A 16,140-nucleotide genomic window follows, 5' to 3' on the forward strand; every position below is an offset into this window, starting at 1 on the left:
CAGCTCTCAGGCGCTGACCATCCATTCATCACCTCTATGGGATTTGCGTCGAGGGCGTTGGGTTGGGGAGCTGGGGTGTGTATGTGTGGCATATATTTTTGTAGTTGCGTCTGTGTGTGTAAGCCCGTAGTGTGTCTGTGTTCCACGGCCTTGATGTTTGTGCAGTCGCTAGTCCAAATTCAACAACAAGTGTGTGTCCATGAGAGACAAGAAAGGGAGTTTGTTGTGTCTTCGCTGCACTGTCCTTCGGGAGAGTCTCGACGCCAGGGAAACAATCCGAGTTAGAATGTTTTGTATGCGAGTGAAAATAAAATTTGCTTTTCACTCTAAATTGTCTATGACTGGTCCTCAAAAACTGCGGGGCAGACAGTCCGATGTGATCCAAAATCACAAGAGTGTCCACAGTTCTTCCCGCATCCTCCAATCGTTTGTGGCAGCTTTGGGCTACTTTGAAGACTGCCAGCAACTTCCAATTTGTCGACAAACCAGAGCAACGCTTACTCCAATCAGCAGATGTCCTGTTGTCATAATTCCGAATAGGTGGATATCTTCACGTCCTCGACAGAAAAGGGTCACCGGGCACGCGGCACTCCTTCTTCTCCCAAGAGTCCGTCGTGTGTCTAGCAACAACCGCTTCGTCTCGACAGCAGGTTCCCCCAAACCCAAGATCTTGTCAATTTCGTTGAGGCCAGTTAAATAGTTCCAATGTTTAGATTTGGAGAGCAGTGCAAAAAGAGGTAACAAGAAAGTTAAGACAAGACAAAGAAGCAAGCAGGAGAGATAAGGGAGAGGAAAGGGGAGCGTCCACCCTCGATGAGTGCCAGAGAGAAAGTCCTGAGTACACCAGTTGGAGTGCTATACATTTATTTAAACTAAAACACAAAAATAAATCCCCAAAGTATTTATTTTATTCTATTGTGGCAAACAGTTTACATGCCATGTCAAACAAAAAGACTAACACACGCAACAACGAGGGCCATGAAATAAACGGTCAGAAAAACCATGAGACTCGATCAATTGTTGCAAACAAGCCTCAGTGATCCACACCAGAGGACAGTACACATTAGACAACAATGACATTTTTCAACCAATTTTCTGCAATAAACAAATCCAATATTGAATAAAAAGTAGGGATAATACTTATAATAGTTCTAATGACAATAATTAAAATGATTCAAAACATAAATTTCCCTGAATAAATTCAGTTATAAAATATGCATTTCACAACCAAAAATGGTGCCTACAGTGTGTATGTAAAGTCTAGAGCAGTGGTTCTTAACCTTGTTGGAGGTACCGAACCCCACCAGTTTCATATGCGCATTCACCGAACCCTTCTTTAGTGAAAAATTAAATGGTTTTTTTTTCAAATTCAAGACAAAGTTATATGTTTTTGGTAACACTTTAGTATGGGGAACATATTGTAAGTAACAAAGACTTAATTTAGAGTTTTTTGGACACTAGGGGAACATATTCTAAGTAACAAAGACTTAACTTAGAGTTATTTGGTTGGGGTTAGTGTCAGAAAAATTGTATGTAAATTATCCAAAAAAATTCCGTTCTCTGAGTTCCCAATGAACAGACAAGGGGCTGTCTTTGTTGCACCAAGCAAAGGCTTGGAAAATTCCATTGTGTACGATGGGAGTAGATGGGAGTGGGGTTATCTATTGTCATCGAAGACCTGCCCAAGCTGAATCCGGGACTAGCCCAAGCCCGAGGCATCTTTTTCTTTTGTGTTAATGTGACCGAAAACAATGACTGTTTACATACTCCCCGTTCCTTTAGAAACAGATGTTATGTAAACAGGGAAAGTCCAAATAAAAAGAGGTGGCGTACAATCTTTCGCCAGAGCGTGAGTGACACTGTAAGAGGTTACAGGTCGACGGCGTCTCTCCTCAATTGAGTCCAAATTTGAATTCTGCCTCTGTTTGATTCTTTGCTTCTTGTCTTGTTTAATAGATGTCATCAGTGTTTGAACCTGACAGTTAGGGTTAGAGGGTTAGGGCCAGGGTTAGAGGGTTAGGGTTATAATAAGGCCATGCAGAGTAAGGCATTAATAAGTACTTAATAATGACTAGTTAAGAGCCAATATGTTACTAATTTGCATGTTAATAAGCAACTAATTAATGGTGAATATGTTCCCCATACTAAAGTGTTACCATGTTTTTTTTACTGGTGCACAAAATTAACCGTGTATGAAGATCACCTTGTTCAAAGAGCAAAACCAACACAGTGCATAAACTCACAACAAATTACACACCTGCAAATCAGTGTGACTTTTGCTGTTGCCGTATCCGTAATACGCCGATAGGGAAAAGTTTTTATGTACACGATGAGTCAGGTGTGTCTTGACCTCCGCCGAACCCCTGACCCCGACTCACCGAAACCCTAGGGTTCGATCGAACCCAGGTTAAGAACCACTGCCCTAATGTATGTGATTTTACCAGAGGTGGTGGAAAAAAACTGTTTAGTTGTTGCCTTTTCTTTGTTAACTCTGCCATATTTAGTCTTAGGAATGACTATTAGGTATATTTCACTGTTCAAATACTGTACTCTATAACGGAGTACGAAATAAAAAGGTAAAGAGGCGATCACAGTAAAGGCTACCATTTAGCAGCCTTTTATAATGTGCTTTTGTTTTGTCTGATGTGTAAAATACTGAGCTATACAGTCATTGCAGGACTACACAGTATAGTAATTGCCCGGGAGTTGTGTGCAGAACTGAATAATAAAAAAGAAGAGGAAAATAACACTCTTATCATCATTTTCATTGCACAAATTCACCCTGAAGTGAACATATATTGTGCAATGAGGTCAACTTCCTGTCAGACACAGCTATGGTCACAAGACTTCTCCCTTTTGTAACCCATGACAGTGCAAAAAAACAGGAAGCTTGACAGGATGTCTTTTTTAAAAAAAAAAAAAGCTGAGTCACAACAATGACACAGCAAAATCCTCTGTTGATACAAGAATTTGTGAAGGACTGAGTCACTTCTTTTGCCAAAAAAAAAACAAAACAAAACCGCGCAGTCAGGATACAAGGCACCACTACACTGCTGAGTAACTGTGACTCAGCAAAAGTTAAGGAATTATATTTTACTGTCACGTTAGCAAATGTCTAATAATATAATTACGTAGAAGAGCAAGACAGCTAATGAATGTGGATATGTAGGTTTCTTCATTGTGCAACCAGGTAGTAAGACTAAATAATACACATAAAATAAGGGGTGATATCTAGAAATGACTGCATTAATAGATATTGGAGTAAAATGTTAACAGAAGTGTGCAATTCATAAATGGTGGATAAAAACTAAGCAGAGATGAAGGAAATGTGTTGAAAAAAATATACAGTGCTAATAAGCAAATGGGAGTTTAAAAATTGAGTAAAATGTAATAAGTAGTAGAATTGGGATACATAAGTATATTTATTTTATGTTTAATTAAGATTGATCATGACGACCTTAATACTAGCTGCTGAAAAATAACCACAAAATTAATGTAACCATGTATTTGAATAACACAATAGAAGAAACACAAATACTACAATGTTTTTGTTGTGTTTACTAAGGGGAGGTGACGGCAAACATACACCATATTTATTATATATATATATATATATATGGACAATATATATATATATATATATATATATATATATATATATATATATATATATATATATATATAATAATAATACTAAACAATACAACTAAACTAAGGAAATGGAGTGTGAACTAGAATACAAGAGTGTGTATGGCGTAAGACTATGTGTAGTATTTAACTGGAATGTGTGTTACCAAGTGTTGAACGAGATACGAGGAAGTCCAGGGGGCAGACAGGTGATCCGGGATACAAGCGGGGGTCCGTGGGGCTGAGAGGGTCGTCAAGAAGTCCGAGTCCAAAGTGGGGGGTCGAGGACCAAGGGATGCAGTCAGAATCCAGAGGGGTCCAGAGAAGTGAGGCGCACAGCTCACTTCCAAGGCGACGGAGGGAATTGGTACACCATGAGAAAACTAAGTTCCCGCGCCGATCCTTGGGTCCACCCTGCCTTTATCCGGTGAGTCTTTGCAGCTGGGCGTGTACCAAGCTAAGCAAGGCAGGCAGGGGTGAGAACCAAAACAGATTTGCTCTAAAAATGAAAACAAAACCAGACAGTTAATTTAACAGGAAGAACTTCAGCACATTTTTAAAATAATATTTTTTATATATTATGTTTTTTCAATGCCAATTTGAATATGTTACTTAGCCTAAAAGTGTCCTTTGCTCTCCCGTGTAGCAATAAAGCTGCGTTATTGAGTAATGCACATATCAGCAGATGTCTTGGAGGACAGAGTAAAACAACTTGCACTGAGCCTAGTCTATAAAATCCACTACACCTCCCTGATACCGAAGTACATGTCAAACTACTTCCATAACGTAAATGACCGACATAACCACAACACCAGGGGGAGCTCCACAAACCGCGTTAAACCCAGATTCCGATCTAGCAAAGGTCTTAACTCATTCCCCTTCTATGCCACATCAATATGGAATGCACTCCCAACAGGTGGAAAATAAAGTGCATCTCTATCCTCCTTCAAAACTGCACTAAAAGAACACCTCAGGGCAACTTCCTATCATCGCAAAAAGCCGCTGCCTGAACAGGGCTCAGAAAATCTGCAAAGACTCCTCCCACCCCCACCAAGGACAGTTTTCACTGCTGGACTCTAGAAAGAGGTTCCGCAGCCTCCGAAGCAGAACCTCCAGGTTCTGTAACAGCTTCTTCCCTCAGGCCGTAAGACTCTTGAACGCATCATAATTAAATTATCCCCTCAACTCCCCCCAAAATGGATTATCTCGCTGGAATAAAAAAGAAAATATAACATACATCCATAAACGTGGACGCATGTGAAAAAGTGCAATATATTAATCTGTACAGTAATCTATTTATTTATTTATCTATTTTATATATATATTTATATATGTGTATTTATTTATATATGCACCTTATTGCTTTTTTTATCCTGCACTACCATGAGCTTATGTAACGAAATTTCGTTCTTATCTGTGCTGTAAAGTTCAAATTTGAATGACAATAAAAAGGAAGTCTAAGTCTAAGCCTAAGTCTAATCTACTAATAAAAGTTTCAATCAATCAATCAAACGTATTTTTGAGACAATATTGCTTTATTCCCACCATGGTGTTTGAATGATCAGATATTTGTAAGTGTTGTATTTCCTCTTTGTTTACGTGTACATAAACTGTAATATGTGGAAATCAACAACCGCATTCGGTTTTTTTTGTTTGTTTGTTTTTCCAGGCAAACCATTTATTGTCGCAAAAATAGTTTATTAACAATGTTTACTTGGCATCGAACATTCGCTGTATACGTTTACAAAGGCTGTATGACAATAAGCTCACAGGAATGAAAGTGGATCCTGTCATGTCAAATACAGTGGAACCTCCAAAAAATCATTTAAAAAAATTATCCAACACCTTTGTTCCCTCGTCCTTACCTGTCATGCAATTTTAAAAGCATGAGTATTTTTACTTTGAGTTTGATTATTCAGTAGTTTTGGTCGCAACAGTTTGACTTTCTGAACAAATTATCTGTGAGGAAAAACAAACAAACATTGAAAGTCAAGCAGCGACTTTGGAGGAGGTTCCACTTGTACTGGCGGAGGAGGGAGAGGAACCACAGTGGTTGGGGGCGTGGTTATTTACCGCTAGAATTCACCAACTTGAGTATGTCATATATATTTCATACATATATATATATATGTATGAAATACTTGACTTTCAGTGAATACTAGCTATATACCGTAATTTCCGGACTATAAGCCGCACCTGACTATAAGCCGCACCAGCTAAATTTAGGGGAAAACACAGATTGCTCCATATATAAGCCGCACCCGACTATAAGCCGCAGGGTTTTGATGTGTAATTACCGTAGTATATAGGGGTTCCTGCTACCACGGAGGGGATTGTCGGGACAGAGATGACTGTTTGGGAACGCAAAGCGTCCCATTTATTAACAATAAATCTTTCAATCATTCAATCAAACTTTCACATATTTGACATGGCGAACAGCATTCGTGCAGAGTACAAATAATACAGCGGTGCAAAGTAATACAAAGTGCTCGCCTGTACGTTATCAAAATAACCAGCCTACCGGTATATGAAAAGTCAGTCTTTAATCATTGTGTCATCGTCTTCCTCCTGCGTACTAAAACCACCGAAATCCTCTTCGTCGGTGTCGGAGAAGAACAGGCCGTAAATAAGCCGCACCCTTGTATAAGCCGCAGGGACCAGAACGAGGGGAAAAAGTAGCGGCTTATAGTCCGGAAATTACGGTATATATATTTATTTTATTTACATAAAAGAAATACTTGAATTATCTATCCATTAGATGGCAGTATTGTCCTGTTTAACTTCTCTGTTCATGACTGAGAAATCATTTCGGCCACAGTGTTCAATGGAGAAGTCTGTTCTACATATTTACAGGCAACATACACCTTCCCCTTCGAACTGTCCTGGATGAACTGAAATTCTTGTTTCCATTCGTTTTGGAACTTGCAAGCGTATTTATATTGTGGGAAAGCGGACGTGAGAATAGGCTGTCCCCACTCAGTCTCGGGTCCGCATTGAGCTGGAGGGGGCGTGGCCTCCAGCTCCGGCTGAATACCGGGAGTTTGTCGGGAGAAAATCTCTGCCGGGAGGTTGTCGGGAGAGGTGCTGAATAACGGGATTCTCCCGCTAAAAACGGGAGGGTTGGCAAGTATGGTTAATAATACCAACAGACACTTACGATAGGATGTACAAATATGCATGAAAACTCTCCTATATGGGACAATTTAGTATGAATTGCTTTAGTTACATTGTAAAACTTACAAACGTCGCTTGGAGTGACGAATGAAGAATCCTTTCGAGCAGAAACGCTACGGACGGTTTTCACTTGCAGTTCAAGGCATCAAAACAGGAAGTACATTTGCAACCTGCAGTGAGCAAACTCGTCCTGAAGATGGCGCCAAAGCACAAACAATAACACACCTTTTCAGTGTTTCTGCTTGTGTTTCATGAAAATGATTGAACACAAAACATTATTTCTGTCAGCGAAGGAAAATCCATAAATTATACGCACCACTTCAAAGCGTGGGAAAAAATTAGTCGGCTTATAGTCCCGGTGTGTCTGCTTGTGTTCATTGAAAACTATTGAGCACAAAACACTATGGTCATTAGCAAAAAAAAAAAAAATCCATAAATTAGCGGCCTCGTTTTATAAGACGCAGGAAGCGTAGGAAAAAAGTAGTTGGCCTGTAGTTAATTTACGGTAATCATAGTCAGAGGATTTTTTGTTGTTGTTGTTTTTGCTCGCCTAGCACATCTTTATAGCTGCTGGATGTTTTGTGGGGATGTTCAGGACATGTGTTGCAGGTTTGGTCCATCTTCGCCAATGTTTGTATTTGAGCTGTGAGAACTGAAACTTAAAGGCCTACTGAAAGCCACTACTACCGACCACGCAGTCTGATAGTGTATATATCAATGATGAAATCTTAACATTGCAACACATGCCAATACGGCCGGGTTGACTTATAAAGTGCAATTTAAAATTTCCCGGGAAATATCCGGCTGAAACGTCGCGGTATGATGACGTATGCGCTTGACGTAGTCAGTTAAACGGAAGTTATGGTACCCCGTAGAATCCTATACAAAAAGCTCTGTTTTAATTTCATAATTCCACAGTATTCTGGACATCTTTTGCAATTTGTTTAATGAACAATGAAGGCTGCAAAGAAGAAAGTTGTAGGTGGGATCGGTGTATTAGCAGCGGACTACAGCAACACAACCGGAGGACTTTGTTGGAGAGCAGACGCGCTAGCCCACGACCTCACCTTGACTTCCTACGTCTCCGGGCCGCCAAAACGCATCGGGTGAAGTCCTTCGTCCTTCCGTCGATCGCTGGAACGCAGGTGAGCACGGGTGTTGATGAGCAGATGAAGGCTGGCTGGCGTAGGTGGAGAGCTAATATTTTTAGCATAGCTCTGTGAGGTCCGGTTGCTAAGTAGGCTCCAATGTCGTCGTTAGCACAGCATTGTTAAGCTTCGCCAGCCTGGTAAGCATTAACCGTGTATTTACATGTCCACGGTTTAATAGTATTGTTGATTTTCTATCCATCCTTCCAGTCAGGGGTTTATATTTTTTGTTTCTATATGCAGTTAAAGCACGATGCTATCACGTTAGCTCGTAGCTAAAGCGTTTCGCCGATGTATTGTCGTGGAGATAAAAGGCACTGAATGTCCATTTCGCGTTCTCGACTCTCATTTTCAAGAGGATATAGTATCCGAGGTGGTTTAAAATACAAATCCGTGATCCACAATAGAAAGAAGGAGAGAGTGTGGAATCCAATGAGCCAGCTTGTACCTAAGTTACGGTCAGAGCGAAAAAAAAAAAAGTATTTCACTGCATTCTAGTCCGTCACTCTAACGTTCCTCGTCCACGAATCTTTCATCCTCGCTCAAATTAATGGGGTAATGGTCCGAATAGCTCTAGCTGCATTGAAAACAATAGGAAAATACGAGGGAGTAATCAACTGACAACGTCATCACGCTACTTCCGGTAGGGGCAAGTTTTTTTTATCAGAGACCAAAAGTTGCGAACTTTATCGACGTTGTTCTATACTAAATCCTTTCAGCAAAAATATGGCAATATCGCAAAATGATCAAGTATGACACATAGAATGGATCTGCTATCCCCGTTTGAATAAAAAAAATGTCATTTCAGTAGGCCTTTATGCTTATCTGCTCTGTTAAAAAGAACCAGAACAGAGAAGGCACCAAGAAGGGTGCGGGGGGAGAAAAAAAAAAACATTGACTCCTCACTGGGCCGAACACGAACAGAATGCCGACCAACTGGAAACTGTTTACCTGTCAAGCACAGATTCCAAAAAAGGGTGGGTCCCAAAACCGCGGAGCTAGTTCTACACGAGGAGGATGCTAGGGTTCTGCAGCCAACACGTTGAGTGAGTCACACTACGTCGTGTCGTTTTGAACGGCAAATTGGCAACGCGCGATCAATCTCATCTCGGGTAAAAATGTCAAGAACTCCTTTGTTGGTTGTCAATTGGACGTCGTGGTCAGCGGCGCGGAAAAGCCTCGCCCGCGGTCTCGCTCCCAATGACAAGCGCACAGGTGTGCGGACAACTTAGAAAAAGGCACGAGCTGTTACGCACACGTTCCGTTTTGCGGCGAATCATTTTCTGGGGCGGCACCTTCCTCAGAGAGACAGAACGTTAGCGAGGAAAGGATGCTGCCCGCCCTCACTCAACAATATTGCATTCTAACATGGCTGCCTTGTGACGAATACAAAAGAAAACATGCGTGTGTTTAAAGAAAAGCAAAATCAACAAGGAATTGATAACATCCATTTCTAATATGGACAAAGTCCGTTTCCTCTATGTTTGCATACAATCGGCCTGCCTGACTCTTATTGTGAAATGCAGCACACAGTACAAAGATGCCGTTCGATAAAAAGGCCAGTCTGTTTTCTCACGGAGTGTGTGTGCATGTGTGTGTGTGTGTGTGTGTGTGTGTGAGTGGAAGGATGGCTCACAACAGCTCGCGGGCGCTTCTCTTCTTGCGCTTGTGGACCTGCAGCGCCGCCCTGGTGGCCATCTCGAACACCTCCTGCACGCCATCTTTGGTCTTGGCCGAGCACTCCAGGTAGCCGAAGGCGTTGATCCTGGTGGCCATTTCTTGGCCTTCTCTCCTCTTCACCGGCTCCTGCTTCATCTTGGCCAGCTCTCTCCGCGTGTGATAGTCGTGCCTCAGGTCTTTCTTGTTCCCCACCAGGATGATGGGAACGTCGGGACAGAAGTGCTTCACCTCAGGCATCCACTTCTCTGATATGTTTTCTAAACTGTCTGGGCTATCAATGGAAAAGGACATTAAGATGACGTGAGTGTCCGGGTAGGCCAAAGGTCTCAACCTGTCGTAGTCCCCTTGGCCTGCAGTATCCCACAATGCCAACTCCACCGGTTTTCCGTCAACTTTGATATCAGCTACGTAGCTCTCAAACACGGTAGGCACATAGACTTCCGGAAACTGGTCTTTGATGAAAACCATGTAGAGACATGTTTTACCGCAAGCTCCATCGCCGACAATCACCACCTTCTTGCGAATGGCCGCCATATCTTCTCTCCAGCCACTTGAGACGTCTTGTTACGATGTAAAATCCACGTTTGGACTTCCTTGCCGGTCACTTCTTCACCGCCAACAACCGCATTCGTAAGTGCAGTGAAAGTTGACTGGGCACCACACCTACTGTTTGTGGGTTGGGCTCTCGGGGAGGCTGGGGCCGTACTCTGGCTCCCGCACACACTGGGAGTCAAATGTATTGTACATGCAGATTCACATATACTCACTTGCATACATACACACATACATAGGTACCTACGCCCCCACATACATCTACAAATACAGTACATATTTACACACTCAAAGTTCGTACATCCACACGCACACTCATTATACAAACATACTGTATACACATACTGTACATATACATTCACTGTACAAACATACATAAACACATACTGTACATATACACTCACTGTACAAACACACACATACACATACTGTACATATACATTCACTGCACAAACACACACATACACATTCTGTACATATACATTCACTGTACAAACACACATACTGTACACATTCACTGTACAAACACACACATATACATACTATACATATACATTCACTGTACAAGCACACATATACACATACTGTACATATACAAGTACATATCCATACATACACTCATGCACATAATCACGTTTCATCAAACATATATTAACGTTGTTGCCCTAGGGGTAAACTGGGTATAACACATGGCACACTGACAAAGCTCAACCTATTGTTACTATAACAATCTACAAGGTTAATGTAGGTTGCTTCTCTTTCTTCTCCTCCATTTTTCTGCATTCTTTCGTATCTCAAGCTATCATTACGTATATCTATTGTTGCATTTGAACAATTGTATTGTTGATAATAAAGGTGAAGTATTGGTATTGTTTATTATCAATAGCGCTATTTCTATTGGTATTCATATTGCTTCATTTTTAATGTAATAATGCTCATTGTCATTTCTGTATTATTTTTTATTTTCACTAGCTGCTTATTTGGTATTACTTTAACCATCATATTTGTACATGTAGTAATTGCTGATGTTGCTCTGTTGTTGTTGTTGTGTTTGCTGTTGTTGTTTTTGTCTCTCTGTCTAATCCCCCTCTTGTCCCCACAATTCCCCCCTCTGTCTTCCTTTTTTTCTCTTTCTATCCCCTCCTGCTCCGGCCCGGCTGCACCAAATGATAATATAAATACATTTAATAAAGTCAAATACAAATAAGGCAACAAGAGAAGTGTCCTACACTTCTCTTTTGTAAAGTAAATCTGAACAGCCGATATGGGCATCTACATCTGCTATATGATTTGCCTGAGAAGCTGGGCAGGACATAAGAAAAAAAAAAAGAAAAAAAAGAAAGTTGACTCAATACGTCATCGGTCACGTGGTCAGAACGCACCAATTGTAACGCTTGGCTTCTATCGGCGTCACGTGCTCCAGGGACGTGTGCAGAATAGGAGTCACGAGGTCTTACAGAGAGGTATATATAGCACTCGGTGCCAGCTCTTCAGTCAGAATCGGAGAAGAGGTTCTTGCTTCAACAGTGTTTGAACGGAACGTCTGTCGTCCTATTTGCTTTCCAAAGCGACTCGGCGTTGCCTTCACACTACTAAATAACTCCACGCAAATTTCTATTTTTGTACTTTATTTTTTGTAAGAAAAGACAAAACCCGTCAGCCAAAATGGAGTCTCAAGTGCGCCAGAACTACCACCGCGAATGCGAGGCCGCCATTAACCGAATGGTCAACATGGAGCTGTTCGCTTCCTACACTTACACTTCCATGGTAAGCAAAACTGGATGTTTAATGTGCTTTAAATCCTGTATGGAGAACGACTGTGCTATGATAGTCTCCTTGTTGGTTGGTGTTCACTATTGTTGTCTCAACTCGCGCACTTGTACACTTACGACTAGTATTTGATTAGTAAGTGCGTTCACATGTGCACACTCGATGCCGTGTTACCATACGCAAGCATAAAGTAGTCCTAGTTCGATTACCATCGTTGGTCAGTTACCGGAAATGACTAATGTAATGTTTATCTGCTTCTTTTACCGTTTTATTTTCATTACATATTATGATTTATAATCATGGTGTAACTGCGCACTGAGTGCAAGATCCGGGTACTGAGTCAGTACCCGGATGTTGAGTTCGAGCCTATTATCGAATCCTCTTATCGAACAGATTCCTCATCAATTCTCTTATCGAATCCAGATAGGTTGTTTTATTTGGGGGGGGGGGGGACAAAAGCTCACTTTTACGGTATTTGCTTGAATTGGCGCCGGGGCGGTAATGAATCTAAAACCCTCTTCTCACTCCGGCGCTTACCAAAGGCATGCGGTAAATTTAGGCATGCGCTTATAAATTTGAGTGTGATGTTAGGATACCATCATGACATCGCTTAATGCCGCGATGAATCATCCCGGGAGTTCTTTTTGTTTGGGTCTGAAAAGGCAATTAAAATTAAAATAACATTATTACTGCCTGTTAGCAGGTTTTCTTAGCTCATGATTTGTTTCTGAAATGTTACTCGTACAACTGCATCAAAATGACTCATATTTGACACACGCAGCTATATTAATAAAACATTTCATCAAAATAAAGCGCTTTGAAAGACTCAACTCCAACAACAAAAAGTCAGCTCTCCACCACTACAAACTAACACAATATTAATAAGAATTGCAATTACCTTAAATCTTACTAAATAGCTCTTTATCTTCTTCCCTTTTTATGTGATTTTAAATTATTGAAATTAGCCTCCTCCATTTTAAAAATGATGCCTTGAAAGGTGAAGTTTCACTCGTGACGTGACGAGTTTGACCCGGCGGTAATTCTAGGCATATGCTATTTTGAGGAATGAGTTTGACCCAGCGGTAATTCTAGGCAGACGCATATTATACACCCGGCGGCAATTCAAAGAAATACGGTATTTTATACCCAAAGTATATAAAGTGGGATTTTTTAGAAAAACAAATATATACAGTAACACAAACACAACCTGTCTCTGTGATCACTATAGGTGTATAAATAATAATAGTGTTAAATAAAATCTGTCCCTTGGGCACACAACTGAAAATAATACAGCTCTCCAAAAAGTGCACTTCTGCTGCTATTGGAACATACTAACTACACACACTATGACACTAAGAACACCACAGTCATCAATCAACAATTCTTCTTCCAAAAAATTATTTCGATGGTGGAAATACATGACTGGCAGCCATTTTAAGTCCTCAAAACATCCATTGTAACAGTGCACAAAAATCTTTTTTCAATAAACATCTTAGTATCAAATTTAACCACTTTCCACCCTAATATTGAGTTACATAAACACGTTTTCTTGGGTTGATGCACTAATGGTAAGTGTATCTTGTGTCTTTTTTAATGTTTAAAATAATAAAAAACAAAACAAACAAAAAAAAACATCTTAGTATCAAATTTAACCACTTTCCACCCTAATATTGAGTTACATAAACAAGTTAAACAGTTTACTTACAGACTTATCTTTTCCAAGGCTTGTAAGAGCTAACACAACTTGTCTACTTCTCAATTGTCTCATGGACTGAACTGAACTGACGTCGCCAAACCAGAAGTGCCCAAGCTAATGACGTGTAGTATTTTCATATCGCCACAAGGTGTAAGTAAGAGTCTACAATCAAATGGGCATAACATTGCAGGATTCGTTCCCAGGGATTCAAATAAAGAACTAACTCTTTTTCTTTACTATAGTGGTCTCGATAACGTGAACCGGTTCTCAAAAAGGGATTCGAGTTCATGGAATCGGTTCTTTTCTTATCGAACAACTGGGAGAACCGGTTTGGAACATCATCCCTAGTACTGACTACTGTGCTTTCAGCCGTATCATGGCAATTAAAAAAATGCTGTCATGCTTAGCTTTTGTTACATGATAATCAAATGTATTTGTCAAAGTGCCATAATCCTTTAATTTACTCTTATTACTAGGCATTTTACTTCTCCCGAGATGACATGGCCCTTCCAGGCTTTGCTCATTTCTTTAAAGAAAACAGTGAGGAGGAGAGAGAGCATGCTGAGAAGCTGCTGTCCTTTCAAAACAGCAGAGGTGGACGCATCTTCCTCCAGGACGTCAAGGTGAGCAAATACTTTTTAGTACTACTAAGCTCATGTGTGCTAACTATAGTGTTTTTCTGTAGAAACCAGAGCGTGACGAGTGGGGGAGTGGGCTTGAGGCCATGCAGTGTGCCCTGCAGTTGGAGAAAAATGTCAACCAGGCTCTGCTGGAACTGCACAAACTGGCCAATGACCACGTGGACCCTCATGTAAGTGTTTACTATTACGGTTAGCTTTCCCGTCACCGGCACTAAACCGGTTTTTGTTCCTGTGTCTACAGCTGTGCGACTTCCTTGAAACCCATTACCTGAACGAGCAAGTGGAAGCGATCAAGAAGTTGGGCGACTACATCAGCAACCTGTCCCGCATGGATGCTCAGGACAACAAGATGGCCGAGTACTTGTTCGACAAGCACACTCTGGGGGGCAAGAGTTAAACATCTTTGAAAGGCCTTTACACTTAAAAAAAAAGCCTCAATATGTTCTTCAACTGATTGATATAATTTCATATCTAATCTGGTTTAACGTCGCAAGGAATATTGACACATTAAATTTATAAAAGCCAGTGATTACATTTGAGTTGAAAAGCTGTTCTAAATAAACTTTTTGAGCTGGATTATGATGTACTGTATTTATTTGCATATGTTTTAAAGCCACAATATTCCCTAGCTTTTTTGTCTTTTGTATTTGACCCTAGTGAGTTTCCATGCCCAATTGTGATGTAGAAACATGAATTAATAAATGCACCAAACTAAATAAATTTGTTTAGGCCCTCGCATGCTAAGATTGTGATTGAAACTGTTCTAATAGTAACACTGCTAAAGCTCATATTTTTTTTTCTCCAATGATTAATCTAAAAAAGGTAAAGTACTACGTCACAGTGTTGGATCAAAGTTAATGTGTAAAATACATTTGAATTTGTGGACAAATTGTAAGGGCATGTTGAACCAAAATTTAGTGGACTACATCCTGAAGTCCTTCGAATTGAAACAAGTGTATTTTAAACCAAAGTACCGTATTTTTCGGAGTTTAAGTCGCACCGGCCGAAAATGCATAAAGAAGGAAAAAAACAAGTCTCACTGGAGTATAAGTCGCATTTTTTGGGGAAATTTATTTGATAAAACCCAACACCAAGAATAGACATTTGAAAGGCAATTTAAAATAAATAAATAGTGAACAGGCTGAATAAGTGTACGTTATATGACGCATAAATAACCAACTGAGAACGCGCCTGGTATGTTAACGTAACATATTATGGTAAGAGTCATTTAAATAACTAACATATAGAACATGCTATAAGTTTACCAAACAATCTGTCACTCCTAATCTCTAAATCCCATGAAATCTTATACGTCTAGTCTTTTACGTGAATGAACTAAATATTTTATATTTTTTACGGTAATGTGTTAATTTCACACAAGTCGCTCCTGAGTATAAGTCGTACCCCCGGCCAAACTATGAAAAAATAACCGATTTATAGTCCGAAAAATACGGTAAGAAAAAAAACAGCAGATGGTGTGAAGTTTTGATATACAGTATATTGCTAACTTTTTTGTTGGGTTTTCCTTTATGTACGTAATGGTGTTGCTGAAGTGGCGGCTGGTTGCATCATCTGTGCTATTTTAATGTCGTTTGTGTTTTAAGTTTCCATCTTTTCACCTTATTTTTTGTGGACTTTTTTTAATCTGCACTGCACGACATAGTTTCCTAATTGTGGGGAAAAATGAAGACTATTTTATTCCAAACATTTTTAACATGGTTTAACTACAAACTTATCAGAATATCTGTCCCGTGTTTCACCACAGAGGGCGCTGTCACTATTTGATCGGTACTGGAAAACAAGATCAGTCCACTTACGCGGGAAGAGTACGTCACTTCCTGGACTTGCAATT

At 40.2% G+C, this 16,140-nt stretch overlaps 2 protein-coding genes across 2 annotated transcripts; one reads left to right on the plus strand and one right to left on the minus strand.

Annotated features, from left to right (window-relative positions):
• Positions 1 to 3,717: 3,717 nt before the first annotated feature.
• On the minus strand, positions 3,718 to 10,240 carry LOC133642678 (rho-related GTP-binding protein RhoA-D-like). The gene is made up of 2 exons (XM_062037027.1): positions 9,586 to 10,240; positions 3,718 to 4,126 (listed from the first exon to the last, which is right to left on the minus strand). The coding sequence occupies exons 1-2, from the start codon at positions 10,161 to 10,163 to the stop codon at positions 4,048 to 4,050; spliced, it is 657 nt and encodes a 218-aa protein (XP_061893011.1). The 5' UTR covers positions 10,164 to 10,240; the 3' UTR covers positions 3,718 to 4,047.
• A 1,412-nt stretch (positions 10,241 to 11,652) lies between these two features.
• On the plus strand, positions 11,653 to 14,864 carry LOC133642650 (ferritin, middle subunit). The gene is made up of 4 exons (XM_062036988.1): positions 11,653 to 11,948; positions 14,124 to 14,270; positions 14,333 to 14,458; positions 14,530 to 14,864. The coding sequence occupies exons 1-4, from the start codon at positions 11,847 to 11,849 to the stop codon at positions 14,683 to 14,685; spliced, it is 531 nt and encodes a 176-aa protein (XP_061892972.1). The 5' UTR covers positions 11,653 to 11,846; the 3' UTR covers positions 14,686 to 14,864.
• The last annotated feature ends 1,276 nt before the right edge of the window (positions 14,865 to 16,140 follow it).

This window comes from Entelurus aequoreus, linkage group LG25 (genome assembly GCF_033978785.1).
Source record: "Entelurus aequoreus isolate RoL-2023_Sb linkage group LG25, RoL_Eaeq_v1.1, whole genome shotgun sequence".
Classification (NCBI taxonomy): Eukaryota; Metazoa; Chordata; class Actinopteri; order Syngnathiformes; family Syngnathidae; genus Entelurus; species Entelurus aequoreus.